We start from the raw sequence: 19,827 nt of genomic DNA, 5'->3' as shown, positions 1-19,827 counted from the left end.
GGTAGGTATACTTCATGCAGAGACTGCCACGTGTAAGCCTGGTCGCTTCTTGCAGCTTCCCTTATTTCTTATGTTCTTATGTTCTTATATGAAAAAAAAAACATATATATATATATATATATATATATATATATATATATATATATATATATATATATATATATATATATATATATATATATATATATATATATATATATATATATATATGGTGAGTAAATATTTGGATTGAATTGCCCTGGAACGTAGTCACCTCGAATACAATAGAAACGTTTAAAACTCGCCTTGATCTTTTTTTTTTTTCTACGATTGCTTTTTGTTTTGCTTTCTGTTTTGTTGTCTTTATATTCTCGTGTAGTGTAGCTTCCTGTTTGTTTATTTTTTCATACCACTTTTCCTTGCCTTACTTATATTAATTATTTGTCATTACTCTTGTTGATCTTTTATTTTCTCTTTAATTTCCCGTTTCCCTTGTCATTGTTTTTCCTTAATCATATTCCACATTTATGAATTTCCCTTCTTCCGTTTCCACTATTCACTATGTTATTATGTATTTCTGTTGGCTTGCATATTGAAATTACCTTTTCCTTATCATTTACTTTTCATTACTCATCTTTTTTAATCGATTCTTCCCATTCACTTTTTTTTTTTTTTTTTTTTTTTTACACTGACTCCACGTGTTCTTCCAAAGAAGACAACATTTTCTGTTTCGTTACCAGCACTTTTGATAGTAATTAATGTAAACACTCCACTACCTACAAGTACCATGAAATTAGGGCCTGGTGTGGATTTTGACGCAGCGGTGATGAAGGTGGTGGTGGTGGTGGTTGTACTGTTAAGTTTCATTTTAGTCTTATCGTTCCGCTCATTCCCTCGGCTGATGCCTTTGTTATCGTTGTGGTTGTTGGTGACGCTGTTGTTTTCATTACTATTATACTTTGCTACACAAAAAAAAAATAGGTAGTAGTAGTAGTAGTAGTAGTAGTAGTTGTTGTAGTACTAGTAGTAGTAGTAGTAGTAGTAATAGTATTAGGTGAACTATCAGTAGTATTTGTTCTTATCATCTTGTTCTTGTTCTGTTTTACTACTACTACTACTACTACTACTACTACTACTACTGTTGCTGCTGCTTTTGCTGTAGCTATTGAAGTTGAACATACCAATTTATAGACCAAGATAACCATTGTTGCTAATGATTCGTTAATATATATATATATATATATATATATATATATATATATATATATATATATATATATATATATATATATATATATATATATATATATATATATATATATATATATATATATATGGTGAGTAAATATTTGGAAAGAATTGCCCTCCAACGTAGTCAGGTCGAATGCAATAGAAACATTTAAAAATCGCCTTGATAAATATTTAATGTCAAATACCCGGTTGTCACTGTTCACCTCCTTATAAAAATCTTACCGCGGATATTTAGTCTTTCGGTGCGATTACATCTGTCATCTGATGAGGGTATATGTGACTGAGGAAGAAAAACAACTAATTCAAAACAGAGAAAATGAATCACATTAAAGAGACCTTGGTGATGGCTAGGTTCCTCGGCGACTTGCTGCTGACCCCGTCACAATAATGGTATAAGGAATGGAGTCCTTGCTGGGCAACTAACCCATCACCATAGTCACCTAGTAAACATGTATCCCACTCAGTCATATTTAAGGAAGAGGAAACGTCTTATCTGATATCAATAATAAAAATAGGACCGTATGTAGACTAGATGTGATAGAAGTAGAAATCATCTCTTAATTACTTTCCTCTCAAATTACGTTTTTTTTTTTTTTTTATGGAAATTTCCCTCTTCTTGCCAGCTTCTGCAGGATCGATGGGGGCGTGGGTGGGGAGGAGACTCTTCTCTACTTTCTTGTCTTTCACCTTTTTATATCCTGCATGAGTCTGCTCCCGGGAATTAGGTATTGTAGTTGTACGGTGATAAATAATATTTCAGTGCGTCCTTTGCAATATCTTCATATATTTATGAAAGCTTTCGTTACTGTGGAGTTTGGCTGAAATATTATTATTGTTTTTTTTTTATATAGATTTTTTCGTTGTATTTGTCCAGCACATTTTTGTTTATGTACTAAAAAAAGAAAGTGATCATTTAAATCCCGAACTTTAATTTCATTTGCATAAAGAAGTTTAAATTAGAGAGTGAAATGAAGAAGGACTCCTTAACGTGTGGGAAGTGCCTGCCAACCTACTATGGAGGGTGTGCTGCGTAAATCATGATTGTATAGGAGCGTGATGTAACCTGTTCACACTGATACCACTTACAGACAAGCCTTTAAGTACCTTGCTATTTCGTAGTAGTGGTTTAAATAATGTTTTGACATGTTTAGATAATCATCAGAGAGAGAGAGAGAGAGAGAGAGAGAGAGAGAGAGAGAGAGAGAGAGCGGACAGGTAGGCAGGAAGACAGACGGTCAAACAAACAGGCAGGGAGGCAAGCAAGCAGGCAGGCAAGGAAGGAGGCAGACAGACTAACGGGCGGGGAAAGAGGTGGATGGACATACAAAAAAAAAAAAGAAAGAAAGCAGGCAGACAGACAGGGTGACAGGGAAATAGTCAGCCTAACTTGAAGAGGATAGGCAGGCAAAGAAGCAGGCAGACAGGCAGGCAGGCAAAAATAGAAGGCAAGCAAGCAGACAGAGAAACAGACAAATAGACAGAGGGACAGATGGATGGGCGGGCAGACACAGACATGGACAAAGTAGTTTTAAATAGCGGCAGAAACTGGTATATTTCATTCTAAAGAATATATTTGCACAATTTTTTTTTGTAAAGCACTTTAATAAATAGTTTACCGTGCCCTGCAGCTACTACTTAACCAAAAGTTAAACTGAATTAGTCAGTGGAATATTAATACAGCATAATGTTTGCATAATATAAACGTATGCCTCTTCCGTTACTCGTATATTCTTTCGTGATAACAATTACTGTAAGCGAAGAAAATGCATACATAGTGACCTAACTATATTTTTTCTCTCATGGCCTCGTATTTACGGTATGCCATTTTTCAGGCACAATACGTAGTTGTCATTGATTTCCTAAAACTACTAAATATACCAGAAGACAGACCTACTGACCCTTACTCGTAAATATTGTTCCACTCGTAATGTTACACCAGACACACACACACACACACACACACACACACACACACACACACACACACACACACACACACACACACACACACACACACACACACACACACACACACACACACACACACACACACACACACACACACACACACACACACACACACACACACACACACACACACACACACACACACACACACACACACACACACCACTAATACAAACAGATGCATTGCAACAAAGCAACAGAGATTGGAATGCTCTTTCTTACAGATCATTATAGTGAAGATGTGAGGCAGAGATAAACAGACAGACGCAGACAGACAGATTGATTTAAAACAGTAACATGTACTTGTTATAAGCAATTCTAAGTGACCATTAATTTCCCGTTCATTCCCATTCATTCAAGCATTTCAGTGTTGAGACGCAAAGGTAGTGTAAGTGTTGAGGCAGCGGTGGTAGTGGCCCCTTCACCTCGCAGCGAGGTAGGAAGGGGAGGCGAGGGACACCAGCAGTGACTGGCCTGAAGGCGCCTTGCGTCCCGCCTCCTCTCTTGCGACCCTTGATTGCATCATCCATCAATCGCAGCATGACTTGTGCTCCTCCTCTTCAGCCTCACTTAACTACCACCACGCTTCCCGGAGAAACCGTAACCCTATGCCATCAGAGCCGACAGAGCTGGTTGCATTAAGATCTTTAACTGTTAATATAACGGTGTTAGTATCTACGGGATCAGGCCTAAAAGCAGAGATAATATTAATATTAGACTGAGGGAGATGGACGACAGATTTATCTTCTGTGAGCGTTTAAAAGTGAATTCTCCAACACTAAGAAAGAAATTATTGAACTCTTCGGCTTTATCACTTAGATTATAAAAAAAAAAAATATATAGGCAATGTGCCTATTTTTCTGACTAGGGATAATTTCATTAATGACGTTCCATGTGACCGAAGTGTTCCCTTTACTGCCTTTGAGACGGACTTGGTAATGATGCGCCCTAGTTTTATTACTATTATTTTTATTACTATTATAGTTTCTTAGCTGTTTTGTAACGTTTCCGTAACCGTGAATTACTTGTGTTGATTTTAAGCTTTCTTTGTAACCTATCACGGTCCTCCATTGCCTCACGGATATCGTCATTTATTCATGGTGTAGGTTTTCCTTTCACTGCTCTAGTTACAAGAGGGGCACACATGTCAAGACGGTTAATAAAAACGTCATTATAAATGCATACTTGTTTGTTCACATCGTCAGTTAAAAATATATTATTCATATTATGAACATTGTCAAGGAGGAGCGAACAAAAAGTGTCTATCATAGTTCTTCAAATTACGAAAACTTTTTTACCATGGGCAGTTTTTTAGGTTTTCTAACCATTAAAACAACAGACACTAGGTCATGATCAACAGTGACTTGAGGAACAACGTCTTGTGGTAGAATGACATCAGGTTTATTAGTTATTATGAGATCTAGTAAAGTAGCTGATGTTGAGGTTGTTCTTGTGGGTCTATCTGTTATTTGTGTCAACTTGTTTTTTATTATCTTACTGATTTTATTACTCGTTGTCATCATATCATCATTAGAATCACCTAGGATAAAGATCCTTTTATCACGCAGACCTACCATCCTAAAAACATCTTGAATGTAGTCAAATGATGTGGCTAAAGCCTTAGGGTGTCGATATACACAACCAATGATGATGGCCGGCAACTTCCTGCACTGTATCTTTACCCATACATCCTCCACGCCTGTCGGTCTTGGCACATCTAGGTTAATGACAGAGGGATTGAGGGTACTATGGACATACATGCATATCCCGGCTCCTCGACCATTGTCACATCTAAAAATCTTACAATTAGGAATTTCTACGTAACCATCTGGGGTGTTTGCTTGAAGTCATGTTTCACTCATACATAAAACATCGATATTTCTATCTATTATCAATAACTTTACCTCTTCCAAACTCGATAACAGTGATGGTGCATTAATGTGTTTAACAGTTAGCGAATCCTTTTTTAACTCCTTTATTTCAACAACGGCAGATGCTTCCTCGCCATCATCCTATGCCCTATACTGTTGACGTAAGCGGCTCTTATGACTTAAACGTTGATAGCTGCCACATAAGAGTTTGTGGTCAAATCTAAAATTTCTTTGAACATGATTGAATTCGCCGCAATTGTAACACCCTGTTTTTTTTTTTTTTTTTCTCTCTCTCACTAGCATATTTATTTCTTTCCCTTCTGTAACCATGCGAGTTATCACTGTACGTTTCCTGCGTTTCAAACACCGGTGTTTCTGCACTAGGTGGCTTGTGTTCCATCTGCCCACTCCTGAGGTGTAGGCGTGGGCTTGATTATAAGCTGTATAGTGTCTGCCATCCAGCGTTCTCCTCAGGGTTGTATCGTGCAGACCGGGGCTGAATGCATCCTCCTCTTTGTTCCAGCCTGCCTCATGTTTTCTTGTCATTGCCCTGGCAGGTGTGAGATGAGAAGGACCTCGTGGTTTAGGAGCAGTGGGGGGCTGATGGGAAGCTTTATGGGTGGGAGACTTTCGGGTGTAAGACTTGTCTTGTTGGGTTGTTCTGCTATGAGCGCATAGGGAAACAATACCCGCGTAGGTTGGCGGGCCGCGGGAGCCACCACTCAGTTTGATTTTTTTCTATATGTATGTATAGTGTCGAAATAGCAAAGGCATCTTAGAAAACACTAACATCTGGAGCTTCATCACTGTGTTTCAGGGAAAATATGAGTAAATCGTGTGAGTCTTGCCGTGGTAGGAAAGACTACTTCCTGCGGGACCTTATCAAAAAAGCGTCTGGCACTGGTTTGGCAAGCAGCGGAACTAATAAAATAAGATGCCTTTGGTAATGAGTATATAGGAATATTATTGCCTGCGAAACACTACCTTGGGTTTGCAGTGAGGCTTTTGTATTCAGATGACCGCGGGATCTCTGAAATATGTAGACACAACTATACTAGGCAGGTCCAGTGAAATGAATCATACTAAATGTATTGCTTCATCCAGACGAGTTAGCAGCACAAGCGAGAAGGAGGGTGGATCTCACAGGTGTTTGCTTTTGTTGAGATCCTTACCAAGAAGCGGTGACATCCAGAACCAACAGCAACTACGATATCTTTGTGGTCTGTGGAGCCTTTGTTATTGTTGTTGTTTTGTTGTGTAAGTCGACTTTATAGGGAACATCCTGTGTCCTCGTAGTAACCACACGAAAAGGCAGGTATCTAACTAGGAGTAATCAGAGAGTTGTTGTTGTTGTTGTTGTTATCAGAACCACAAACGGAGGAAGGTGGATGTGTTGTATTACTGAGCAACAATAAAGAGAGAAGAATAGATGAGTCGCGCCACCTTGGCGGAGATACTCAAAAGGGATTTTCATGTTTTGTGCCGTGAATACTTTTTATGGCTAGACTGAAGTAGTACTTATTATTATCCTTGCTGTTGTTTTTGGGTTTGTACTGCTGAATGTTGGGAAGCTTTTCACTTATTATTATTTTATTTTCTTATTTGATCTTGTTATATATGTAATTGTTATATATGTAATTGTAATTTATTTTGTTGCAGCTCTTTTGCATATTTAACATTCTCAGCGTTTCAGGTGTGTTCTGTTTTCAGTGTTGTTTTTCATGTATCCATGTGTTCCTGCTTGGAGGAATTTGGCACGTTTTATTTATGACTTCGTTTTTTTTTTTTTTTTTATTTATTCTTTCCTTTTTTGTTCATGTGTATGTTGTAACTCGTGCAGTAGAGGATATCTGGTGGCTCTGTTTATGAAGCTCCAGTTTTAGCTCTTTTTAGAATAGTCAAGCTGCATCACTTTTTTATGTGGATGTTTCGATATTTTCAGGAAAGGATGGCAGGTGGTGCCGCGGTGAACACTGCCAACACGTGCAGGAGGAAAGTGAGTACCTGCTTCATTACATCATGTTCACTCTGTTTTGGAACTCGCTGTTAAATTTTTTTTTTTTCCATGTCAACTGAAACCTGTCACTGTTGCCTGCCTTTCTCCTGTCTACTTCCCACGAATCTATGAAGGAAAGAAAGGATGTGCTTCCATGGTATCGTGCTAGTACCATTATCCATTGAAGGATTAGTTTAAACCTTTTTCTAAAGCTTTTTTTTGTCTCCCATTTTTGTGCCTTCATCTCCTCCCTAACATCTAGAGCTTCACTACATTATGTTTCAGGGAAAATATGAGTAAATCGTGTGAGCCTTACCGAGGCAGGAAAGACGACCTCCTGCGGGTCCTTATGAAAAGAGCGTCTGACACTGGTTTGGTAAGCGACAAGACTAAAAAAAATAGGATGCGTTTGGTAATGCGTATATAGGAATGTTATTGACAGCCAAACACTACCTTGGCTTTACAGTGAGGCTTTTGTATTCAGATGACCGCGGGAGCTGAAATATGTAGACACAACTATACTAGGCAGGTCCAGTGAAATGAATCATACTAAATATATTGCTTCATCCAGACGAGTTAGCAGCACAAGCATGAAGTAGGGTGGATCTCACAGGTGTTTGCTTTTGTTGAGATCCTTACCAAGAAGCGGTGACATCCAGAACCAACAGCAACTACGATATCTTTGTGGTCTCTTGAGCCTTTGTTGTTGTTGTTGTTTTGTTGTGTAAGAGGTTATAGGGAACATCCTGTGTCCTCGTAGTAACCACACGAAAAGGCAGGTATATAACTAGGAGTGGTCAGAGAGTTGTTGTGTTTGTTGTTGTTGTTGTTGTTGTTGTTGTTATCAGAAACACAAACGGAGGAAGGTGGATGTGTTGTATTACTGAGCAACAATAAAGAAAGAAGAATAGATGAGTCAGGCCACCTTGGCGGAGATACTCAAAAGGGACTTTCATGTTTTGTGCCGTGAATACTTTTTATGGTTAGACTGAAGTGGTACTTATTATTTTCTAAGTATATCCTTGCTGTTGTTTTTTTAGGTTTTATTTTGTTGCAGCTGTTGTGCATATTTAACATTCTCATAGTTTCAAGTGTGTTCTGTTTTCAGTGTTGTTTTTCATGTATCCATGTGTTTTTGCTTGGAGGAATTTGACACGATTTATTTATGACATTTCGTGTTTTTCTTTAGTATTTATTCTTTCCTTTTTTGTTCATGTGTATGTTGTAACTCATGCAGTAAAGGATTTGTGGTGGTTCTGTTTATGATGCTTCATTTTTAGCTCTTTTTAGAATAGTCAAGCTGCATCACTTTCTTATGTGGATGTTTTGATATTTTCAGGGAAGGATGGCAGGTGGTGCCGCGGTGAACACTGCCAACACGTGCAGGAGGAAAGTGCGTACCTGCTTCATTACATCATGTGCACTCTGTTTTGGAACTCAATGTTAAACTTTTTTTTTTTTTCCATGTCAACCGAAACCTGTCTGTTGCCTTCCTTTCTCCTGTCTGCTTCCCACGAATCTATGAAGGAAAGAAAGGATGTGCTTCCATGGTATCATGTCAGTAGTATTATCCATTGAAGGAATAGTTTAAACCTTTTTCCAGAGCGTTGTTTTTGTCTCCCATTTTTCTGCCTTCCCAGGGTATATATATGAAAGAAGAATGTAAATTTAGTCTATAATGTTCATTGTAACATGTATTGCAGTCTTTGTGTGCTTATTTTACTGTATGCATAGAGAAAAGAAGGATTCGAAATGTGGTAATGAAAAGTAGAACATGAAATAAATAGATAATAAATAAGTGAATAAATAAATAAATAAATAAATGGATGAATTAATGCATACCCTAGAGAACATTTCATACCTTCTGAGCTTACCATAGCAAATACACTGATATGCTACAAAAAATGCACACAAGTATATGAAGATGGAAAAAATGGGGGAAGTCTGTCTTGTGTTGTTATTTCTATGGTTACTGCTCTTCTGAATTTGCCATCAGCATGCGTCTCTCCTTCCCCACGCTGACGCTACACAAGACTTTCACCTTTATTCCTTTCCCTTTCAGTAGTCCAGGAGTTAAGCAATATCTTCATTCTTTCATCCTCTTCATTGGTAAACTCTGGAATTCTCTGCCTGTTTCTGTTTTCTTCCCTTCCTGTGACTAGTTGTTTTAAGAGTACTGAGGCACTTCCTGAAACATATTTAGATTTTTTATTGTTGACTTTTTTTTCCTTTTTTTCTCTTATTTTGTCTGTATGTATGGAAGCGGCAACTGAAAAGATATTTTTTTGTTCCTCTGTTTGCCATTCGCCAAGAAGATATGAGAGTATGAGTATAAGTACTGGCTATATGCAAATGTTAGAATACCATTTTGTACTGACTCTAAATTAAACATGTGTTGCATTCTTTACTGCAGTGTTTCAAGTTGAGCCGTCTAATATCTTTTGCATCTAATTGATTTTTGTGTTCGGCTATTTGAATTCTTATTTCCAAAATGCAGTTCCATGTTTTTAAGAAGCATACAGGGTTGGAGAAAAAAAAAGCTTTCCTAAGTTGTAATAGGTGAATGTTAATAACAGTAGTAGTTGTAGTAGTAGTAGTAGTAGTAGTAGTAGTAGTAGTAGTAGTAGTAGTAGTAGTAGTAAGAACATAAGAACATAAGAAATAAGGGAAGCTGCAAGTAGCGACCAGGCTTACACGTGGCAGTCCCTGTATGAAACACACCTACCTATTTCCATCTGCTATCCCCATCCATAAACTTGTCTAATCTTCTCTTAAAGCTCTCTAGTGTCCTAGCACTAACTACATGATTACTGAGTCCGTTCCACTCATCTACCACTCTATTTGAGAACCAATTTTTCCCTATCTCCTTCCTAAACCTAAATTTTTCAAGCTTGAACCCGTTATTTCTTGTTCTACCCTGATTGCTGATCCTAAGAATTTTGCTTACATCTCCCTTGTTATAACCCTTATACCACTTAAAGACTTCTATCAGGTCCCCCCTTAACCTACGTCTCTCTAAAGAATGTAAATTTAACAACTTCCACCTCGCCTCGTAAGGAATACTCCTCATGCCCTGTTTCCTTTTAGTCATTCTCCTCTGTACTGATTCTAATAGACCTATATCTTTCCTGTAATGTGGGGACCAGAACTGCACCGCATAGTCTAGATGAGGTCTGACCAGCGCCAAGTATAACTTTAATATTACTCCCGGCCTTCTACTTTTAACACTCCTAAAAATTAATCCTAGTATCCTATTTGCCTTGTTTCTGGCTTCTATGCATTGTTTCCCTAGACGGAGTTCAGAGCTAACTATAACTCCTAAATCTTTCTCGTACCCTGTACCTACCAGAGTTTGGTTGTCTAATGTGTACCTATTGTGTGGGTTTCCTCTACCTACGCTAAGCACTTTGCATTTATTGATATTAAATTGCATTTGCCATCTATCCGTCCATTCATTCATTCTATCTAAGTCTGCCTACAAGGCGATGGCATCCGATTCTGACCTAATTAATCTACCTATCTTTGTGTCATCCGCAAATTTACTAACATCACTACTAATTCCACTATCCAAGTCATTGATATACATTAGAAATAACAATGACCCTAATACTGATCCCTGTGGCACCCCACTAATTACATGTCCCCACTCGGATTTCGAGCCGTTTATTACCACTCTCTGTTGCCTGTCACTAAGCCATGACCCTATCCAGCCTAACACCTTCCCATCTATCCCGTGTGCCCTAACCTTTCTCAGGAGCCATTGATGGGGTACCTTGTCAAAAGCTTTACTAAAGTCCAGATATAAGATATCATAACTATCACCATTATCTACTGCCTCGTACACCCTTCTGTAAAAACTTAATAAGTTTGTCAGGAAAGATCTCCCTTTCGTGAAGCCATGCTGTGACTGATTTATCAAGTTATGTTTGTCTAAATGTTCCCTAATGTTCCTCGCTATTATTGACTCTAACATTTTACATACAACTGAAGTTAAGCTGACAGGTCTATAATTAGACGCTAAAGTTTTATCTCCTTTCTTAAAGATGGGTACTACATTAGCCTGCCTCCACATTGCTGGTACCTCACTCATAAAGACAGAGACTAACGGCTCACTAATAATCTCTTTACATTCCTTAAGTACTCTGGGATATATTTCATCAGGTCCTGGTGTCTTGAACTTTTTTAGCCTATCTATCTCCTGTTCCACTATCTACCTAGTTATGGAAATATCTGTCAGCTTCTCATTCTCATCTGCTCTAAACACCTGTTCACTATCTGGCATATCCTGCATGTTTTCCTGGGTGAAGACAGTTAAAAAATAATCATTCAGAAGTTTACTAATCTCCTCCCCAAAACTAACCAGCTCCCCATCTGCTGCCTTTAATGGACCTACAGTATCCTTATTCTTCGTCCTTTATATCTGATAAAATCCCTTGGGGTCCGTCTTCGCCTGGCTGGCTACCTTTGATTCATAATTGTCCTTAGGTTTCCTCGTTAACTTCCTCACTGTTCTAACTAATTCATTATATTGTGTCCTTAAAACTTCTTCACCTGCCCTTAATCTCCTATATATACTTCTCTTACGCCCTATATAATGCTTTAACCTAGCAGTCATCCATTTAGGGTCATTTTTTTGTGATCTTATTGTTCTATACGGGATATTTGCTAACTGACCTGTATGAACTTTACGAAATATTTATACAATTCATCTACATTTACTTCACCTAGTCCCCTCATCCCGTCCCCTACCATCCTCTCCACTCCCTCATCTACTCGCCTGGACCTCACCTCTCTCATTTCAGCATGACCTGACATCCCAACATACTCACACCTAGCTCTCCCCTTCCTCTTTCTTCCTCCCTTCCGGACACATCTTCCCTCCTCTTGTACTACACCCTCACGCCTTACCTCACCTCTCTCATCCTGCCTTATCTCTCTGAACTCCGTCCCTGACCTGACCTCACCCTGCATCCTTTGCCAGTCCACTCCTTGGAGGTACCTTTTTAATTCTTCAAAATCTGCTCTCCTAAAGTCAGGTATTTTACTAGTGTTTTTGTTTCTAACTGTTTCTTCCCATTGTAAATTGTACCTAATTTCCCTATGGTCACTGTTACCTAGCTGTCCTCCAAACTCTACCTGCGTGACTGCTTCCTCCCTGCTAGTAAGAATTAAATCTAGAATATTATTCCCCCTTGTGGGTTCTACGACTACCTGTTTTAAAAAATTATCCTGAATTACCTTAAGAAATTCCTCTGCTTTCTTGTCACCCACCATCATACTCCAGTCGATATTCCTAAAATTAAAATCTCCTACCACACATACCTGACTGTACCTGCCTGCTCTATTTAATTCCTGCCACAGTGAGGCGTTAATTTCCTCTGTACTGGTCGGTGGTCTGTAAACTAACCCTAGTACTACTGACTGCGATCCTTCTTTAATATCTACCCATATCGACTCTGCTTTGTTATCTGTTTTAATTCTACTGTTGATACAACACTGTAATGTGTCCCTAACGTATAACGCGACGCCTCCTCCTCTCCTGTTTTCCCTATCATTAAAAAACATTGTATACCCATCTATCCTAACCTCTGGATTAAATACTTTTCCTGACATATCTAACCAAGTTTCAGTTAAAGCAATGATATCAAATTTCTCAACGCATTTCTCAACGTAGTAGTAGTAGTAGTAGTAAAGAGAAGGATTATCAGCTGCAGTGACACCAATTCAGTTTTTCTATTATTTATATATTTTTACTATTATTCCACACCTTGTCAATCCATGCAAGGAAAAAAAAAAGGAGAAAAAAAATAAAACGTATATTAAAAAAAAGTGAGAGGCATGACCAGCAAGTGAAACACGCCCTGCCTTCTCATAGACTTCACGTGTTTACTGCCGCGCTTCCTGCCTGATAATTATACAGTCTTACGCTGGAGGCGTTTATTGTGGTGCATTTGCATGAAAGAATTTACTTTTTGCCATGAATGTTTCTCTCTCTCTCTCTCTCTCTCTCTCTCTCTCTCTCTCTCTCTCTCTCTCTCTCTCTCTCTCTCTCTCTCTCTCTCTCTCTCTCTCTCTCTCTCTCTCTCTCTCTCTCTCTACAAAGGAATACAAAGGAATGCATTGGAAGACCAAACCTTGAGGTATTGACGAGGCTGTTTGGATAATTATTCTACATTAACTATTATTGGGAGATACAGGATAGTACAGAAGGTTCCTCCCCACCAATCCCTCCAGCAGAAGCTGACAAGATACAGGAATTGATACCACGTGGTATAGAAAAACCACATAGAACTTGAGAGAATAGTGAGGGAAAGAGTTGTGGTCTGTCTACTTTTGTTTGTGAGGGAGAGTGTAAATGCATGATAGTTGTGTGATGTGGTGTGTGCGTAGTGCAGGTGAAGACACAGTTTGGTTGTTGAGGGGTGGTGCAGCATCCTTGCGTTGCGCTTTCCAGGGAGGCGGCAGTCAATCAGGCCACAGCTTCGGTCACTGGGTCTGTGTACCTTCCCTTTAGAGGCTGCATACACAGGTTATCCCCTGCAACTTTGACCTCTAGTACTTAAAATCACAAAGTTGATCAATAACAGGAAAATGCGGACGAAGAAAATGAGGATTACATGTGATTACAATGGATAACCAAAACAGAAACACTTCCACAGGTCTTTACATATCGCTTTGGAATTAATTTAGATTAAGTACCCTTTAGTAAAGTAAGCCAAAGCAGTGTATGACTTCTGCCAAACTGACACGCCCTTGTGCTTGTGCTGGCGTGGGAAAACCTTCGTGCAGTGTGGGAAAAACTGGCTGCATTTTGATTGGAAAGAATGAAGTAAGATTTTATTATTATTCCTATGCAAAAAGAAAAAAAAAAAAAATGGAGGAGGAGGAGGAGGGAGGAGGAGGAGGAGGAGGAGGATGAGGTGGTGGTGGTGGTGATGGTGGTAGAGTTTGTAATTTTTCTGTTCCTTTTCCTTAGGGTGAATTGATGATTTTTTCACTCTTCTGAACTCTTCACTCTTGAGAACTCTTCGGGACTGAATGTAATGCAGGTCTTGCGAGTGATGTTCGTCAGAGAGAAGCATGTGTTCCTTAAAATTTCAGTACTTTTTTTTTTGTGCGTTGAGTTAAGTATTCATTTACTTTTATGATCAAGTGTCATCTGACTACCATTTAATGCTTCCTTGAACTGCCTTACTACGGTTCTTTTCATTGATAAAAATTCCAAATAACGTGTTACATTTCATTGGTGGCATGATTTCCCTTTAAAATGAATGCAAAGTAATCAATGTAGCACGTTCCATATCCATTATTGTGTCACTTTATTATGCATACAAACACTCCTATTAACGTATCACATCCCGCCCCTGCTGTGATTCCCCTCACCATGAATACAAAGCAATCCAAACGCTACAGTTCAACCCTGCTCATGAAACACACGCTCTGATACAACTAGGCTTTTCACTTACTTTCAGCCCTTGTTTTCTCTTTAATAGTGCGAGAGTTGACTGGCCTCTTCACTCTTTGATCCCTTTCACAGATAAACTCCGTAATTCTCCCTGATTTTTATCTAACTTCCCAAACTTGTTATGACTTGAACTGATCATATATGTTTACTCACCTCCGTATGACTTGAGTTGCTATAAGAGACGAGTATCAAGACACCTTCCTAACTAAATGAACCAACCTGATTTAACTCTCTTTTCCATCCACTCTTTACCATGCGGAAATTAAGTGGTATTGTAAACTGTAACCAAATTGTTACCCTTATGATCTATTCTAGACTCTAATAAGTGATCTGGAGACTATGATAATAACACGCTCCCTCCACTGCACACCAGCTGTCCGTAATGTATCATGTCCAGTGGCTGTTAATATAAACTGACGCTCTATTAACCTGTCATCACTAATCAGTAATAATTCACGCACAAGCTCATCCTCGTCACCACAACATCACCATCACCGTCACCATCACCACAGCTTACACAACACTCCACCATGATTCTGTCCCATACCTCACCCCCGCCACCACTAATCATTCCTAATTAATCTCCCGTCCCTCACCACCACCACTAACAACAACATCACGCCTCACTCTCAACTTCTCCCATTTTCACGAGTTCCTTTCTTCTCTTCCCTCGCTCCACCATCCTTCATCCTCTCTCCCTTACGTTCCATCCTTCCTTTTGCCGACTTAATGCTTGCAACAGACGCCCCTCCTCTTCCTCCCCCTCCTCCTCCAGTCCCGTAGTATTAGCAGGGCCTTGTCTCCCCTCATAAGCAGGGAGCTGTGGGAGGAACTGGAGGGATGTTTAGTGGAACATGTCGAAATAGCGTTGCCTAGCCGCCGCCGAGTACAGGAGTGTATTGAGGGTGCATTATCTCGGTACAGTGGCGGTGAACGGGGAGATGGATCGGTGAGTATGTTCAGGCGCAGATAGAGAAATGTGTTTGGTCTGACAAATTGATTAATGAATAGGTATCTGGTTGAACAGGTAGATTTATAGATAGATGGCTGGATGGGTAAATGGTTAAATAGATCGACTGGCTGATAAATAGATATATAGATGGACAGATGGATAGATAGATAGATTGATAGATAGATGAATAAATGAATAAGTATTTAATTACATATATAAATAGATGGGTAGATAAACAGTTCAGTAAGCAGAAAATAGATTAGATAAATAGACAGACGGACAGACAGACAGACAGACAGACAGGGATAATAAGTACTTAAGTGGGAAAATATGTTGATAAATGCCCGTTGTAGATAAGAAGGTAGAAGTATTAGATAGGGAGAGTTACACAGATAAAAACATCGACGAATGGGTAGGTAAGTGAAGAAACACAGGAAGGTAGGATGGTTGAAGAGCAATATACATAAACAAATAAGAAGAAAGTGTAAATGTAAGCGATGAATCAGATAAAGAGAGAAATTAGCTGTATATTGATGGACAGAACATATAGAAAAGCAACTGTAAATCATGGTAAACAAACTAAGATAAATAAAGGTATGTACTATGTTAGAAGGAAATTACATTAGAGAGTCAGCCAGCATATCAGACATTCAGAAAGCAGCACAGACAAAGACACATAGACAGACTGACTGATGGGTGCATATGCCAAATGAAATAGTAAACAAACATACATATATAGAATCATTACAAAAAGAAAAATATCAGAGACTTTGAGGCAGACACTGAATTTCGCATAACGAAGATATATGTATGTTCATGTTTCGTAAATTGCACACGAGCAATGGATAAAAAGGAGAGATTTTACATATAAACCTAGAGAAACAAAAGAAAACAAAACATTATAAAACAAAAAAGGAATAAAAAAAAACATGAATCCTTCTATCTGTGAATCACGTTGAAAACAGAGGCGCCCACGCACACACACACACACACACACACACACACACACACACACACACACACACACACACACTCACTTTTCTGTCGCCAAAAATACACACAATTATCCTGCTAGTCTATGAATTATCTTTCCAGAAATGAAAAATGCATAAATGTTATGAATTTTGTGTATTGTTGTGTGGATCACTGGAACTGTGTTGAAATCTTAACGGCAGAACCATGGAGAGAGAGAGAGAGAGAGAGAGAGAGAGAGAGAGAGAGAGAGAGAGAGAGAGAGAGAGAGAGAGAGAGAGAGAGGATGTCTTGCAACACAATACTCATGCATATATATCGTGCACACTTTTCTGCCGCTTTCTTCTTTCTTTCATGCGACATTTGGAAAAAGCAAATGTTGAGTTATTGTATGTGTGTGTGTGTGTAATAATAATAATAAAAATAATAATAATAATAATAATAATAAACGGTTTATTCTTTAGGCAGTCAACAAACAGAAAATGTACATTAATCCTAAAGGTAAGTCAAATCTAGAAGGGACTATTGATTGATGGCTCACACTGAGTCTGTGTGTGTATGTGTGTGTGTGTGTGTGTGTGTGTGTGTGTGTGTGTGTGTGTGTGTGTGTGTGTGTGATAATAGACAAACAGACAGACAGACAGATACTTTAAAATACACAAAATTGCACATAAGCTGGGAACAGAGGCTCTCAGCCAATCACGCACCCTCCCACACAAGACAGATATACTGATATACGTATTGATATACAATCTCTAACTGTTCGGTCAATATGTTGACGCTACACGAACTTACATATTTTACTGTGCGTCTCGAAGGAGTAACGCCAGAAGATGACAACGTCCGCCCTTTACTGCTCAGGGAAGTGTGTTGCTAGCTGTTTGTTGGAGTTTCAGGATTCACGAAGGCTGACGAACAGTTTTAAAAGTAGGAATGTGTTGGAGAGAGAGAGAGAGAGAGAGAGAGAGAGAGAGAGAGAGAGAGAGAGAGAGAGAGAGAGAGAGAGAGAGAGAGAGAGAGAGAGAGAGAGAGAGAGAGAGAGAGAGAGAGAGAGAGAGAGAGAGAGAGAGAGAGAGAGAGAGAGAGAGAGAGAGAGAGAGAGAGAGAGAGAGAGAGAGAGAGAGAGAGAGAGCACACAAACATAAAATCGGAGAGACTGAAATAGAAAGGTTGAAGTAAAAAAGAATGAAAAAAAAGTTTCAAATGTATAGACAAGTAAATATATATACTTGCTCACACACACACACACACACACACACACACACACACACACACACACACACACAACACACACACACACACACATTAACATTCATAATACCACACACACAAAAAAAAAGGCAGAAAATAAAAAACAAAAGTGAAAAAAAAACATTGAAAGACATAAACCGGAGTGAAAAAGTGAAATCAGGAAGAGAATATAATCTAATATTAGTAGGTACCCGAAGTTACTCGGAGAATGACATCATTCTTAGAGGCGAGTGAGGAAATGAAATAGCAGGGTTTAACTCTGAAAAAAAAACAGCGGTAATGAACAACAAAAATACGGGGAAATAAAGCACTAAAGTGGAAAAATATGTAGCAGATTGAAAGGAAAAAAAAACAGGAAATTAAGTGCTGAAAATGGGGGGATGCCTATTAAGAGAGAGAGAGAGAGAGAGAGAGAGAGAGAGAGAGAGAGAGAGAGAGAGAGAGAGAGAGAGAGAGAGAGAGAGAGAGAGAGAGAGAGAGAGAGAGAGAGAGAGAGAATAATGGTGAGAAAGAAATCAGAACAGGAGGGAAATAAACAGATATATGGAGAATGCATAGGACTAGATATAGGAAGAGAAGGAAAAGGAAGAGGAAGAGGGGAAAGAGAAGAAGGAGGAGGAAGAGGAAGAGCATTATCGGACATAAAAATGGAAGAGAGGGAGATGAGATGCAGTTAAATGTAGAGGAAGGAAAGTTAAGTAGCAAGAAGTAAGATGAAAGGGAGGAGGGAAGGAGGTAGAAGGATGCAAAATGAGATAATAAAGAGAGGGAGAGAAGGAATCAGAATCATAATCAGAATCAGATATTTATTCCATTGTACAATGGTTATTCTTGTTTAGGTTTACAACTATTACATTCTATTTGAGTGAAGTCCACTTTAACATATAAGTTATACATTAGATCCACACCATATCCTACTGCTGGTGCATGTTATTACTGTGATTTAAATTGTAAGTAAAACAATAGATAAAAGATTACAAAATTATAAATAAGACAGTAGTTAAATGACTAAAATAAAAGTAAAACAATATATAAAAGAGTGTAAACTTATAAATGGGACTGTAGCTAAATGACTAAAATAAAAGTAAAACAATAGATAAAAGAGTGTAAAATTATAATGAGACAGTAGTTAAGTGTATAAAATAAAAGTAAAACTATAGATAAAAGTATAAATGAGACGCTATAGAATACAGAATTACATGTAAGAAAGGCGTGCTGCTGATTTATACACTGAATTCTTTGTTGAAAAGAAAAGTGAACAGCAGTTTTTTGTACGTTCGTATGGACGGTGCATTCCTTATAGAAGAAGGAAGGCTGTTCCCGAATTTTGGTCCAGCAACCAGTAGAGACCTCGCCCCAGTACAGGTGTTGGTCTTAGGCTCATACACATTATGCTGTTGTCTAGTAGGGGCAGTACAGGCATCACTCACTCTCGGGAGATAGAATAAGTGGTTAGGGATATTGCCATGGATAATATTGTAGGTAATAATGCCTAACTCGTACTTATATTTCTGATGTACTTTCAACCAGCCAAGTTCTCTCAGAAAGGGTGTGGCGTGGTGAATTTTGGCACCGTTGCCTAATGCAACTTTTGCAGCAAAGTTTTGAAGCTTTTGAATTTGTTGTGTAGGAGTGATATTTGTTGTTCTCTATATCCTTATTCCATAGTTGATGCTTATTACTTATGTTTACATGAGAGTAATTCTTGCTCTCCTGTTAAAACAATCCTTATTTCTATTAATATGTAATATGGTGCTAAAAAAATTCGTACTTATCTTATTTACAAGAGTATCAAAAGTGATATGAGAGTCAAAGTAAACACCTAAGTTTTTAAGGGAGCTGCTGGGGAGTATCTTAGTGTCATCAACTTGTAAGCAAGTATTGGGTGGAATCTGAGATATGAGACCCTTGCTGGTGACAAACATACATTGTGTCTTTGTAGTGTTTAGCAATAATCCATTTAAATGAAAATATCCCTTAGCTTGAGATAGAGCCAGCTCTTCGCTGTAAACGAGATCGTAAATGCTGGTTATTTCTCCTGTGTGAATGAGCTGCGTGTTATCAGCGTACTGTATGACCAGACAGTCGGGGATGTGCTGCGAGAGGTCATTCACGATTATTG

General features: G+C 38.6%; 1 protein-coding gene across 30 annotated transcripts in view; it reads left to right on the top strand.

Moving 5' to 3' along the window:
* LOC135101301 (circumsporozoite protein-like) overlaps nt 1-9,082 on the top strand; it is a 233,329-nt gene extending 224,247 nt beyond the window's left edge. For 21 of the 30 annotated variants that reach the window (XM_064005100.1, XM_064005088.1, XM_064005089.1 and 18 more), the window contains 2 exons: nt 7,012-7,065; nt 8,405-8,657. In XM_064005100.1, the coding sequence (XP_063861170.1) occupies nt 7,012-7,065; nt 8,405-8,512 (162 nt within the window). In that variant the 3' untranslated portion in view covers nt 8,513-8,657. Of the gene's footprint in view, nt 1-7,011; nt 7,066-8,404 lie in introns of all 30 variants that reach the window. The other 9 variants (XM_064005087.1, XM_064005069.1, XM_064005070.1 and 6 more) reach the window with 3 other exon arrangements.
* Nucleotides 9,083-19,827: the final 10,745 nt, after the last annotated feature.

The sequence above is a fragment of the Scylla paramamosain genome, chromosome 6 (assembly GCF_035594125.1).
Source record: "Scylla paramamosain isolate STU-SP2022 chromosome 6, ASM3559412v1, whole genome shotgun sequence".
Taxonomy (NCBI): domain Eukaryota; kingdom Metazoa; phylum Arthropoda; class Malacostraca; order Decapoda; family Portunidae; genus Scylla; species Scylla paramamosain.
This window is presented reverse-complemented; position numbering and strand designations above follow the sequence as displayed.